Source organism: Lepidochelys olivacea (assembly GCF_965140295.1).
Source record: "Lepidochelys olivacea isolate rLepOli2 genome assembly, chromosome: 3".
Taxonomy (NCBI): Eukaryota; Metazoa; Chordata; order Testudines; family Cheloniidae; genus Lepidochelys; species Lepidochelys olivacea.
Window position 1 is genome coordinate 15,767,150 of NC_140413.1, and position 12,899 is coordinate 15,780,048.

At 44.0% G+C, this 12,899-nt stretch overlaps 1 protein-coding gene across 1 annotated transcript in view; it reads right to left on the reverse strand.

Moving 5' to 3' along the window:
- Window positions 1-1,197: 1,197 nt before the first annotated feature.
- The window catches only part of CYP39A1 (cytochrome P450 family 39 subfamily A member 1), a gene marked incomplete at its 5' end in the record, with an annotated part of 79,923 nt that continues 68,221 nt past the window's right edge, over window positions 1,198-12,899 (reverse strand). Inside the window, 6 exons of the mRNA XM_084624259.1 lie at window positions 1,198-2,198; window positions 3,750-3,837; window positions 5,205-5,296; window positions 6,467-6,490; window positions 6,585-6,609; window positions 12,495-12,583. Of these exons, the coding sequence (XP_084480385.1) occupies window positions 2,127-2,198; window positions 3,750-3,837; window positions 5,205-5,296; window positions 6,467-6,490; window positions 6,585-6,609; window positions 12,495-12,583 (390 nt within the window). The 3' untranslated portion in view covers window positions 1,198-2,126. The remainder of the gene's footprint in view (window positions 2,199-3,749; window positions 3,838-5,204; window positions 5,297-6,466; window positions 6,491-6,584; window positions 6,610-12,494; window positions 12,584-12,899) is intronic.

Below are 12,899 nucleotides of genomic sequence, written 5' to 3' on the forward strand. Positions count from 1 at the left end.
GCAACGCTCCTCTTACCTAAACTAAAGATCCCTGTAGCGCCCAAAAATCCTGTAGGGTTTGCTCATCAGGTGGGTTCTACCAGAACAATTGTAATGTCAAAGTGAGAACAGGGACATGCTGAACCTGTGGCATAGGAGGGTGGCAGCTTGAAAGTGCTGCTCGACCCAGCCTGCTGGGTCCAGGGGCATATCAGGGGTCAATTTGGGAGTGCTGACTGACCCGGTCCGCTCATATGTGCTCTGTTCATCTGTGTGTGTTTGTTCTTCTGATTCTGGGGCTGGAGGAACCCAGCTCTGGGGAACCTAGGTCCGGCAGGATAGCTCCATTGGGAGGAAACTTGCAGAAGGGAGAAGTTGAGCTCCATATGAAAACACAAGTGATGCATACAGTACATTGATAGAATTACAGAAATCCCCTCCCCCCCAGAAAAGTAACCCTAAAATGAGTGTACCCCAAAGCAACAGGCAAATCTGGTAACACAACTCCGCTGGAAAAAAAAATGTTTATAGCAGTGTCATTACTGCTCATTGGGGATTACTGATGTGTCAAGTGTGATGTTGCCCTTTCGGAGAAAGAAAATATGAGAGAGTGTTTATTTTAAAGCAATGGGAAAGAAGTTTTTCCATGCTCACGACTGCAAAATACCAGAACAGATTTTGCTCAAACTTTCAAAATTAAAAATATATAGACCCATACTTTTACGCAGTGACCACACATGAAAATATCAGCTCTAACGGTGAGTGTTCAGAACCACTTAAGCAACAAAAAACAGGAGGTGAGAATGGAAACTGTCTTGCAGCTGTAACTATAATGAGCACAACCAGAGACCACTTTAATATACCATTACCAAAATCACTAGCCAACCAGGCGGCTAGGTTGCAATACTGTCAGATCCATAAACCAAGCGAGATAGGATCTGGTCACCAATTTAGTGCATCATACTATAGTTGTTATTTTTTTTTCCTATGGAACTTAATTCTGTAGTTCTTACCATTTTAAAATATCCTTTTTGGAGGCAAATATTTGTAAAAGTGATCAGTAGTCTTTACTTAAAACTAAAGATATACAAACAAGGTTATTATAATGTATCAAATCTGACAGCAGTTACAAAATTTTGTATATTCTAAAAGATATTTTTAATTTGTTGAATCGCTTCCTTTAACAGTGGTTTTTTCCAGATTTTCTTTTTAGGGTTAGATATTTTCAGATTTGTGCAACAGCCAAAAAAGGGTTGGCATTTCACATGCTGTAAATCATTAAACTAAAGCAAAAGTCTTCTAGACCTTAGACAAAGTTTCCTTGCAAATTCTTGCAAAGTATAAAATGGAAAACAAACACCATGGCAAGGCTTTCATTATACTATAAGATAGGGGGCAATTCTGAATCCCTGGAGCAACCAAAGCTCAAAAGTCAGTGGGAGTTTTGGCTGCACCCAGGGCACAGTATCACTTTCACTTTTCATATATTTCATTTACAATTATTTAGCTGTAGTTTAGACACAGGTCAGCTCCTCCTCTGGTGTGAATCGTTCCAACAAAGACAGAAGAGTTATGCTGATTTACACCAGCTGAGGATCTGATCCAGAGGGCCCAATCACTATGGTCCTGAACTTTGTGCATTCATTTATACCAGTGCAAGGCATTACTGTTCTGACCTGCTAACGCTTACCAGCCACTTTGTACTGGTCCAAGTGAACATGCAGCACAGCTGTGAATTAGGCCAAGACGACCTGATTTTCAAAGAGCTCCCAGCACAGCCTCCCTCTTTGTGCCCCAAAGTAACAGTGAGCATAATGAATCTGGCCTCTAAATGCCTGCCTTGTGGGTGCAGTCAGCGAGTTAGAAAGCTACACACTGCCAATGATTACACCCACAAATTGTATATGCATAAAGGAAGGCTGCATTTTAAATACTGTGTCCTAAGCAATCAGGCCCTGGTGCTTAAATACCACAGTGATGGGCATGATACAAAAACTACATGAAGTACATACAGCATTTGAAACTGTTTAAAAACTGCTTATGGCACCGACTACACTGGAGCGCATAGGACATGCTAAAGTGAAACAGAGCAATAGTCCCTCACAGACAGCAGCTGGCAAAGGAACCAGAGTTAGTCAAGTCAGCTTTCATTGCCGGAGTTTATACCGAACCCGGCATGCTCCCATGGGCTGCTGTGTCCCCACTAAATGGAGAAGGCTCTGCAAAAAGATAGAAAAGTAGTAGAAAGACATGGTAAATATGCATCTGGGTTAGTTTAGTGAACGCAGCCCTTGTCTCGGTTTGCTTTGACATTAATGTTATAGGCATTGTTTCTTAGAGATTTGCTTTGCCTTGTTACACAGACTTGAGAACCAATATTAAGGCCAACTCTTACTCCCACTGAAGCCAATCGGAATTGTCATTGTCTTCAGCAGGACCAGATTTTGTCTCCCATGTTTCATTTTAGGTCAGTATTGGCTCTAATACAGTATGAAGCATGAACTCTAAGGGGACTCAATTTACTTTCAGTGGCATGATTGCCTGTGGTGGCAGACAGAAGGTGCAATTCACTCCAGTGGGAGTGCAGACACCAGTGCTGCCCCAGTCCTGAAGAGGGAGCTGCTGGCTGAGATATTGTGGCCATGCCCCTTTCCCTGGCTGCCCTACTCATTTTGAGGGCTGTGCTGACCAGCTCCGCTGCAATCCCCCATCCTAAATGGACTTTCCACCACTGGGGAGTAACAGCCCAGATTCTTCCACCAGAACCAAGGAGTGCCGTTCCTCTGATATGCCAGCCTAATGGGCAACTCCTATAAATCCTGGGTCATTGCAAGCTTCCATCTCTTCTCCTGATGTTAGATACCTCACTTATGGCGGCTTAGATATAAAGGCAAGTGGCACATTTGGGTCCTAGCAGGCTTATGTGTTGTGTTATGCAGAGCACCATGTTTGCGAAGGGGAATGCTAGCCAGCAAGCCCAGTGGGGAGGAATGCAGACATGGACAAGGAGCTGCTGCAGTCAGTGCTGCTCTTAGCCAGTCACTCAGTAACAAGGGGTATTTCAGGCTTAATAATTAGTGCCATTGGATGCTCAAGGGGGCTGAGCCAGGGATGCACAGGCTGCTCCCAACGTGTTGCATTCTGGGCCCTGTTTGAGAGTGCAGAGACACAGGGCCTGTGTGGAGAGGGAGTAGCCTCTGGTGGAACCAGGACTCTGTGCATTGAGCTTCTTTCCCATTCTGCAGGGGAGGGCAATCCCTTCACCTCTTAATGGAATGAGAAGGAATGTGAATTCTTTGGTATTGATGTATCGACTTGCACCTGGTCCTTATCCCTCTGCCACATGAGTGCAAAGGCAATGGAGAAACAGGCCCTTGGAGTTTCCAGTCGCCTACCTGGGAATAACCTTTGAGCACGTAATGTGGCAAGGGTCCAGCCCATCAGACATGGATAAAATTATGTATGAGATGACAGACAGAAGTCATTTCTATATCCTCTACCTTGTGCTAAGTACCGGTAGAGAGGCAAACAGCACAAAGTCATTTAATAAGAAGCTAGGATGAGGTTTAGCCATCTATGGGCCAAAATGTGCTCTCAGCTGCACTGCTGTAAATCCAGAGGAGCTCCATTGGCTTCAATGGCTGGATTTACATAGCTAGAAGTGAGGGCAGCATTTGCCCCTTACATATTTTTATCAATATTTTCACCATTTCAATTGAGAGTAAAGAAACAGGGTTAAAAGATTTGGATTAAACATACAAATATTTTACCTCCTTTGGTACTGGGTCCAAAAGAATAAATTCATATTTGTAAAGGAACAAAACGACTAGCATGTGAACCTCCATTATAGCAAGCCACCTAAAAAAGGCAAAGGAGAAAACAGTCGTTTATCTGGCATGACCACCTCATATTAGCAGAAAAAACACACGATCCCTTTTGCACACTTTAGAGTCCATCGCCTGTCTCTGCACACAAGTTTACCTCCAGCAGAAAATGATGCTGAGGATCTTGCTCTGCTCCTTTAGCAGGTAAAGGGTATGGCTGTTGTAGCTTCCCCTCCTGTCTGTGAAACTCTAAAACTACTGCACTGTGGTCCTCAACTCCTCTGCTACAAGAGTTTGTTTTAAAATAGGGTCTGTATGCTCATCTGTTGGGCCCTACCAAATTCACAGTCCATTTTGGTCAATTTCACGTCATAGGGTTTTTAAATGAGCATTTAATGTTTTCAGATGTTTACATCTAAAATTTCATGATGTTGTAACCGTGGGGGGTCCCGATCCAAAAGGGGATCATGGGGGTGGGGGAAAATCACAAAGCTGTTGTAGTGGGGTTGTGGGATTGCCACTTTCACTTCTGCACTGCCTTCAGAGCTGGACACCCAGCCAGCAGCCGTGGAGCTTCCTACAGCCAAGGGAAGTACCCGGAGTGGGGTCTGATCCCTCCCTGAGAGCAGCCGGGCAGGAGAAGAGGAAGTTCCATCCCTCTACAGCTCAGCTGGGACTAGCAGCTGGAGCTCAGTGCAGTAGGAGCCCCCAGCCTGCCCCAGCCCCTCCCTCTCGCTTTCCCCTCCAATAGCTAGATTTCATGGGGGGAGGTCTGATTTCATGGTCCGTGATGTGTTTTTCAGGGCTGTGAATTTGGTAGGGCCCTACTCATTTGGCAGCGTATGCCTTTATTCTCCTCACATTGTTGTGAGCCAGGAGGAACCTCACTGTAGCGTGAGGGGAATGAGACCTAGAAAAATACTACATGGGTACAACCTTCTATGTCACAGTACAATACAGCTGGGAGCGGGACAACAGAGTAACCATGAGATCGCAGCTTATTAGTTAGCATGTCAACATCAAAACCTGGTGAGAGGCCTGAACAGTTAGATCCTTTCCCATGTGCCCTAACAATCGCTGAGCTCTCCATTGTCAGTCTGTAGAGGACTTCAGACAGCCTCAGTCTTGGCTGTTGGGTTTTCCCCTCCATGGATCTGCACAAGAATTTTCTCTACCCACTCAGGCCCAGTTCACATTTAAGTCAAGTCAATGGGACAATTCACATGCTTTATGTTAGGCACGTGCATAAGTACCTTGCTGAATCAAGGTCTCAAGTAATAATACTTTACTCTTATAGCATGATTATCAGTAGATCTCAAAGCATTTTACAGAGGAGGTCAGTATCATTATCCCCATTTTACAGATGGGGAAACTGAGGCACAGAGCAGTGAAGTGACTTGCCTAACATCACCCAGCAGGCCAGTGTCAGAGACAGGAATAGTATCCAAATCTCCTGAGTCCCAGTCCAGTGCCTTCTCCAGTAAGTCACACTGCTGTGAAGAGAAACCAAAGTAGTTCTGTAACTGAGTGGGTCAGATACTGCAAAGTGTTGTGCACCCCCTCAGCTCCCACTGACTTCTCCAAGATTGTGCTCAGCACCTCACAGGATAAGGCCCCAGAGTGATTTTCCTCTGAGAATTCTGCAGAGTTCACTCCTTCCTGTTTTTACATAGTGACAATATGTGCTTAGTAAAGACTATCAGATGTTCTGTGTTCTATGTGTTACCCTAGATTTAAGGGCTGCGTGTACCTCAGAATGTGATTAAGCCAACTGCAACCATATTATGTGCATTAAGCCACCATGAACTAATAAAATAGAACACGGCATAGTTAAGGGTTAATTTGAATAAAGTAGGGCTTCTGAAGGCAAGGTCAAAACTAGCTGCAAGCTTGCAGACTCTGCTAATCAAAATGGGAGGAGGGGAGAGACAGAATCAACAATTTGAGATTGACAGGGAATAAGTGGACAAGAACCTTGGAGTTTGGGTGCCTTTGACATAGAAGCTTATTATGACTAGACTGTAAGGAATGTTTGTTGATAAGTAGTTTACTGATATTAGGAGAAGTGATGACTTAGCAGGGGTCACTACGATCTGTGTGTTTTGTAAAAGTTAGTTATAAAAAGGACTAGATAATAGAGTGTATTTTGGAGCAGTCCTCTGAAGCCATCCTGAGTGACATTCTTCCTGACACCTTACTCCCCAGTGGGGAAAATGATTGGCCATCGCAGAACTGCTGTAACTACTCAATACTGTCCCCTATTTTAGGTAAATTTTTGGGATGTTCTAAACCTATTGCTTGTGTCTGTGTGTGCTTAAATATAATAAACTGTAGTTTTAGATAAGAGCATGCTTACTTGTGTTAAATCTATCAGCTGGAGTGCTGTGTTCCCATTGATTTATTCCTGACACTTCCTGGAGTGAAACAAGTTACCAATGCTGTGGGTTCTGAAAACCCTGGGTAACACTTGGGCTATTATTAACTATTTGTAACCTGGTAGTGCCTCAGAGCCCCAGTCATGGGCCAGAACCCCATTGTGCTAGGTGCTGTACAAACCCAGAACAAAACAGTGGTCCCTTCCCCAAAGAGCTTGCAATTTAAGTAGAAGACAAGACACAACAGATAGATATGGGGAGTATGAGGAAACAATGAGAAATGCTGACCAGTACTGGTAGGCAGCTGGTGTGCTGAGACACACCAACTCAGTTGTTGTGTTTCTTTTTACAGACACCACAGCAAAGGAGTCAGGAGAACAATGAGGTGGCTTTGTGGATGTTATGAAGAGCTCCTCTCACACGTGAACAGCCTGGGAGAAAAAGCACAATGATGCTCATTTGATAGTTTAACAAGTGGTCTATTTTCATTTATGTTGATACTGGAATTTCATCTGAGGTTGGACTTTTATAATGTGGGAAGACAGAAAAATTATAACACATCATTAAACTATAAAATGCCAGTGTCAAACTAAATGAAGATTCACTTTAGCTTGAGTTATTTTCCTGCCTCTACCACCTACTGACTGTGACATGGGACAGCCTTTCAGGACCCTTTTGCTCACCTGCAAAATGGGGATAGTGTTACACACTTTGGAAAGTGCTTTCAGATATGTGGATAAAAATGATATGTAAATATTACCTGTTATATCACAGCAAGCACAGCCATTATTACATTGTGACCAAATGCACCCTGTATTCACACCCTATTGTAATAATCTTCGTACAAAATATGCCTCATCAGGTATCATCTGAAAACTAACAACTCACTGGTCAATAATATCGTGGTGAAATGTATGTAAAGTAGTACCTCAGAGTTACAAACTGACCAGTCAACGACACACCTCATTTGGAACTGGAAGTATGCAATCAGGCAGCAGAAGACACACACGCAAATACAATACAGTACTAAATGTAAATTACGAAAAAATAACAGGAAATCAGCATTTTTCTTCTGCATAGTAAAGTTTCAAAGCTATATTATGTCAATTTTCAGTTGTAAACTTTTGAAAGAACCATTTAATGTTTTGTTCAGAGTTGTGAACATTTCAGAGTTATGAACAACCTCCATTCCCGAGGTTCTACTGTAGTAACATTATATGTAAGGTTTCAGAGTAGCAGCCATGTTAGTCTGTATCAGCAAAAAAAATTAGGAGTACTTGCGGCACCTTAGAGACTAACAAATATTTGGACATAAGCTTTTGTGGGCTAAAACCCACTTCATTGGATGCATGCAGTGGAAAATACAGTAGGAAGATATACACACACACAGAGAACATGAAAAAATGGGTGTCATCATGAATAGGTTGGAATATGAACAAGAGGCTGCTAGGCAGCTCTCCAAAACCACTTTCTACAGGCCATTACCCTCTGATCCCACTGAGGGTTACCAAAAGAAACTACACCATTTTCTCAAGAAACTCCCTGAAAAAGCACAGGAACAAATCTGCACAGACACACCCCTAGAACTCCAACCAGGGGTATTTTATCTGCTACCCAAGATCCATAAACCTGGAAACCCTAGACGCCCCATCATCTCAGGCATTGGCACCCTGACAGCAGGACTGTCTGGCTAGGTAGACTCTCTCCTCAGGCCCTACGCTACCAGCACTCCCAGCTATCTTCGAGACACCACTGACTTCCTGAGGAAACTACAATCCATCGGTGATCTTCCAGAAACCACCACCCTGGCCACTATGGATGTAGAAGCCCTCTACACCAACATTCCACACAAAGATGGACTACAAGCCGTCAGGAACAGTATCCCCGATAATGTCACGGCAAACCTGGTGGCTGAACTTTGTGACTTTGTCCTCACCCACAACTATTTCACATTTGGGGACAATGTATACCTTCAAGTCAGCAGCACTGCTATGGGTACCCACATGGCCCCACAGTATGCCAACATTTTTATGGTTGACTTAGAACAATGCTTCCTCAGCTCTTGTCCCCTAACACCCCTACTCTACTTGCGCTACATTGATGATATCTTCATCATCTGGACCAATGGAAAAGAACCCCTTGAGGAATTCCACCATGATTTCAACAATTTCCATCCCACCATCAACCTCAGCCTGGACCAGTCCACACGAGAGATCCACTTCCTGGACATGACAGTGCTAATAAGCGATGGCCACATAACCACCACCCTATACCGGAAAACTACTGACCGCTATACTTACCTACATGCCTCCAGCTTTCATCCAGACCACATCACACGATCCATTGTCTACAGCCAAGCTCTAAGATACAACCGCATTTGCTCCAATCCCTCAGACAGAGACAAACACCTACAAGATCTCTATCAAGCGTTCTTAAAACTACAATACCCACCTGCTGAAGTGAAGAAACAGATTGACAGAGCCAGAAGAATACCCAGAAGTCACCTACTCCAGGACAGGCCCAACAGAAAGCCACTAGCAGTCACCTTCAGCCCGCAATTTAAACCTCTCCAGCACATCAAGGATCTACAACTGATCCTGCAGGATGATCCCTCACTCACAGATCTTGGAAGACAGGCCAGTCCTCACTTACAGACAGCCCCCCAACCTGAAGCACATACTCACCAGCAACCACACCCCACACACCAAAAACACTAACCCAGGAACCTATCCTTGCAACAAAGCCTGTTGCCAACTGTGTCCACATATCTATTCAAGGGACACCATCATAGGACCTAATCACATAAGTCACACCATAAGAGGCTTATTCACCTGCACATCTACCAATGTGATACATGCCATCATGTGCCAACAATGCCCCTCTGCCATGTACATTGGCCAAACCGGACAATCTCTACACAAAAGAATAAGTGAACACAAATTAGACATCAAGAATTATAACATTCAAAAACCAGTTGGAGAACACTTCAACCTCCCTGATCACTCAATTTCAGACCTAAAAGTCGCAATTCTCCAACAAACAAACTTTCAAAAACAGACTCCAACGAGAAACTGCAGAAATCGGAATTAATTTGCAAATGGGACACCATTAAATTAGGCTTGAATAAAGCCTGGGAGTGGATGGGTCATTACATAAAGTAAAAACTATTTCCCCATGCTAATTTCCCCCCACCCCTACTATTATTCACACCTTCTTGTCAACTGTTTGAAATGGGCCATCCTGATTATCACTACAAAAGGTTTTTTTTCCCTCCTGCTGATAATAGCCCACCTTAATTAATTGGTCTTGTTACAGTTGCTATGGCAACACCCATTTTTTCATGTTCTTTGTGTATATATATCTTCCTATTGTATTTTCCACTGCATGCATCTGATGAAGTGGGTTTTAGCCCACGAAAGCTTATGCCCAAATATATTTGTTAGTCTCTAAGGTGCCACAAGTACTCCTAGTTTTTTTTTTAAATTATATGTAAGGTTATGCATTCCCTGTATTTGAGGATGGTAGCATGTGTTCAAACCACACAGCCTTGACTAGGCAGAAGTTGTTAAACAGATCCATCCTAAACAAAGAAATGTTTGCTTAGCTCAATTTACATACAAGTAGTAAAAAAGGTCCTCAAGACTGCAAGGCAGATAAACTGGTTTTTCCAAAGATAAAGGACAAGCTGATGCCTCTGGCCAGATTAATTGGCAATCACCAGTCCATCGGCCTTTTTTTGACAGCAAAAGGGAGCAGGAACAGCTCAATCTGCATTTTAGCAAGGAACAGCATGGAACCTCTTTCACCACAAGACTCCATGTCTCCGTCCACACAGTGGGAAGGAACTTTATCTAATGGTAACCCAGAGGAAAATGCATTTCAAAGGGGCACTGGACTATAAAACTCAGGGGTAAAAACACCCCAGGATTTCTCTCTTTTTCATTCACCTAAGACAACAAAGAAACCAGCCCTTTGACTTTGGGGTGGACCTGATCTGAGAATTTGGTCAGCCATGTTGCTGGGCATCTGTGGTAAGGATTTTTAAAAAACTAGATTTGGTTCAAGGTAAGATTAGCTACTAGAAAGAGTCTTATCTTTATTTCTCTTCTAACCATTTCTGGCTTTAATGCTGGATACTTGTACTCACTTAAAATCTCTTTGTAGTTAAACTTGTTTTATTTTTTAATCAAAAAACTAATCCAGCATTGAGTTTAAACTGAGCTGTTTGAGTAACTCCAGGTGAAGTAGGAAACTGTTGCATATTGACCCTTTAGAGGGGCAACGGACCTCTAATATTTGAACTGCCCAGGAGAAGGCTGGACAATGCAGAACACATTTTGGGGAAAATTCAGGATTGGGAGTGTGTTGGAGTCACCCTTCAAGTTGTAACCAAGGCTGGTGGAAGCCAGGGTGTGGTTGGAGTGTTGCTGAACGGCTGCTGGAGTTAGAGATGTTGGACTAGGGCTGCAGCTATACACAGCCATTCAGGGTGTGACCTGCATGCAGTCTGGCTGTTTGTGAGTGGCCCCCTTTGGGAGCTACAACAGCAAAGCATTGGGAGGCACCCAGAGTTGCAGGTGGTGACAACCCCTCACTGGTGTGCATTGCACCCCAAAATGTGACACACATATTCACATTTGCCCTGCATTAGCTCATCTTCTTTCTCCATCTCCTCCCTTTTCCTTAAAGATCTATGTCACTGCATTGCAAAAGAGAACATTAGACAGGGGGTAGACCCTGGGTTCCCCTCTTTCCTCTTGGTTCCAGCCCAGCAACACTGTAGCAAGCAGGCAAGTTCTGCTCCCTTGGACTCTACTGCCTTCCTGGGCTTCTTCCTAGCTCAGCCTGCCTGTAGGCCTTCTCCATAGCCCTCTTCTGGGCCCACTGTGTTTCTGTAATCTTCCCAGGTTCCATGACCTCTAAATACTCACTCTTCTTAGAGGTTGGGGGCTTGCATGGCTCCTCCATGCAGTTCCCCAGTAAGTCTCAAATAAAAATATAAACTTAAACCACTTCTTCCCTCTTCAGGCTTCAATTTTCAGCTCCCTCCTGCTATGCTATGCTCTCTTCCTCAGTCGAACCCTTTCCAGGGGCTCTCTGACTGAAAGTCTAGATCCTGCCCTTCTATCAAGACTAATCACCAGAGTTTGCTGTACCCCAGGAACTTCTCTGTGTTTCTCCCAGCCTCTTGCCACAGCTCTCTACTCAAGAGAGGGTGCCAAGAGTAGCTCTGCCCCTGAGCTTCTGCTTTCTTCTCCCCCTCTTGCCATGAAGTCCTTCACTAGCCTAGCAGGAGTCTTCCTACAGACCTCTCTATTACCCAGGGAGGGAATTCAGAATTATCTCCTTTCCACTGCCCACTCATCTGGCTTCTTCCCTTTATAGTAAACCCCAGATGGGATTAATCAGTAATTGGGCCTAGCACATCCTCCAGGTGGACTGATTGTGCTCTGGCTCCAATTAACCCTTTCTATACCAGTGTGGGGTACATATCCCAGCATACTAACCTAAATCGCCCTTCTTGCAATTTAAGCCGATCACTTCTAGACCTACCCTGGGTGGCCGTGAAGAACAATTGATCACCATCCTCTTTATAACAACCTTTTACATATTTGAAGATCATCAGATGTGGGCAGCTGGCTCTCTGGGATGGGGAGGTTGTTCCATGAATGGGTGGGGGACAGCATGGAACAAAGAAGTGGGCATGAAGGAGGCATCAAGGCTTGCTGAAGGAGTGAAAGGGGATGTGATGGAGATGACATCTGTGCCATGGGACAAGGCATAGTTTTAAAGGACCTGGAAGGCAAGTACAAGACATTTAAACTTAGGGGAGCCAGTCAAGATATTCAAAGAGGGGTGTGATATGATTGGACTGATGGGCAAGGAGCCTAGTTTATCATGAGGAATGAGAGAAGAGGTTTAGACTGGAGAAACATTCCTTAGATCAGTGACAGAATTTATGACCACCACAATCCCACGTACGTAGACTAGCATGCCCTGTAATTGAAATAACCTTCCATTGATGAAAAGATGCTGGGAGAGCAGCAGAACTGGGCTGACTTCTGTCTCCCAAGATGCAGAACCCTGAAAATGTTGGTCTCAGACTCTACTTTTATCTCACAGCTAACTCTACCTTTCCTATGTGTGCAACTTCTTATCAGACCAACTCGGGCAAGGCCCAAAGATTATTGAACTACTGATCGCTGACCAATGTCAATACATCTGAGGACAAAAAAAAAGAAAAGAGGAGTCCCACAGTGAGGAAGCTGTTCTCTGCAGGGTTTAGGAATAAATAAACCCCAGCTGTTTCACTGACCTTCCTGGACACTGATGCTTCCCTCCTCCAAATGCCACAAAGCCGTCCAAGAAAGCATTCTTCTCTAAATTTGCCTCTTTCCAACGATCCTGTGGGAAGAAAACATTTTTTTTCCAAATCAGCCTTGTATAAATAAGCTTAACATTTTTCCAGGCTAAAAATGACCGGGACAGCTAATCCTGGCATATAAAGCTCCCTTCAACCTGTTAAGATTACTTGACCACTGTGTTGCTAGCATATGGATTTGTAAACAAGGTAATTTAGTCAAGCCCATTTAAGACAGGAATTTAGGGCCAGATTGACAAAGACATTTAGGCCCCTAAAGGAGCAGGAAGGTGCCAAGTAGGATTTAGGCACTTAGGTGCTTTTGACAATCCAACTAGGCACCTTACCTGCATGTTTAGG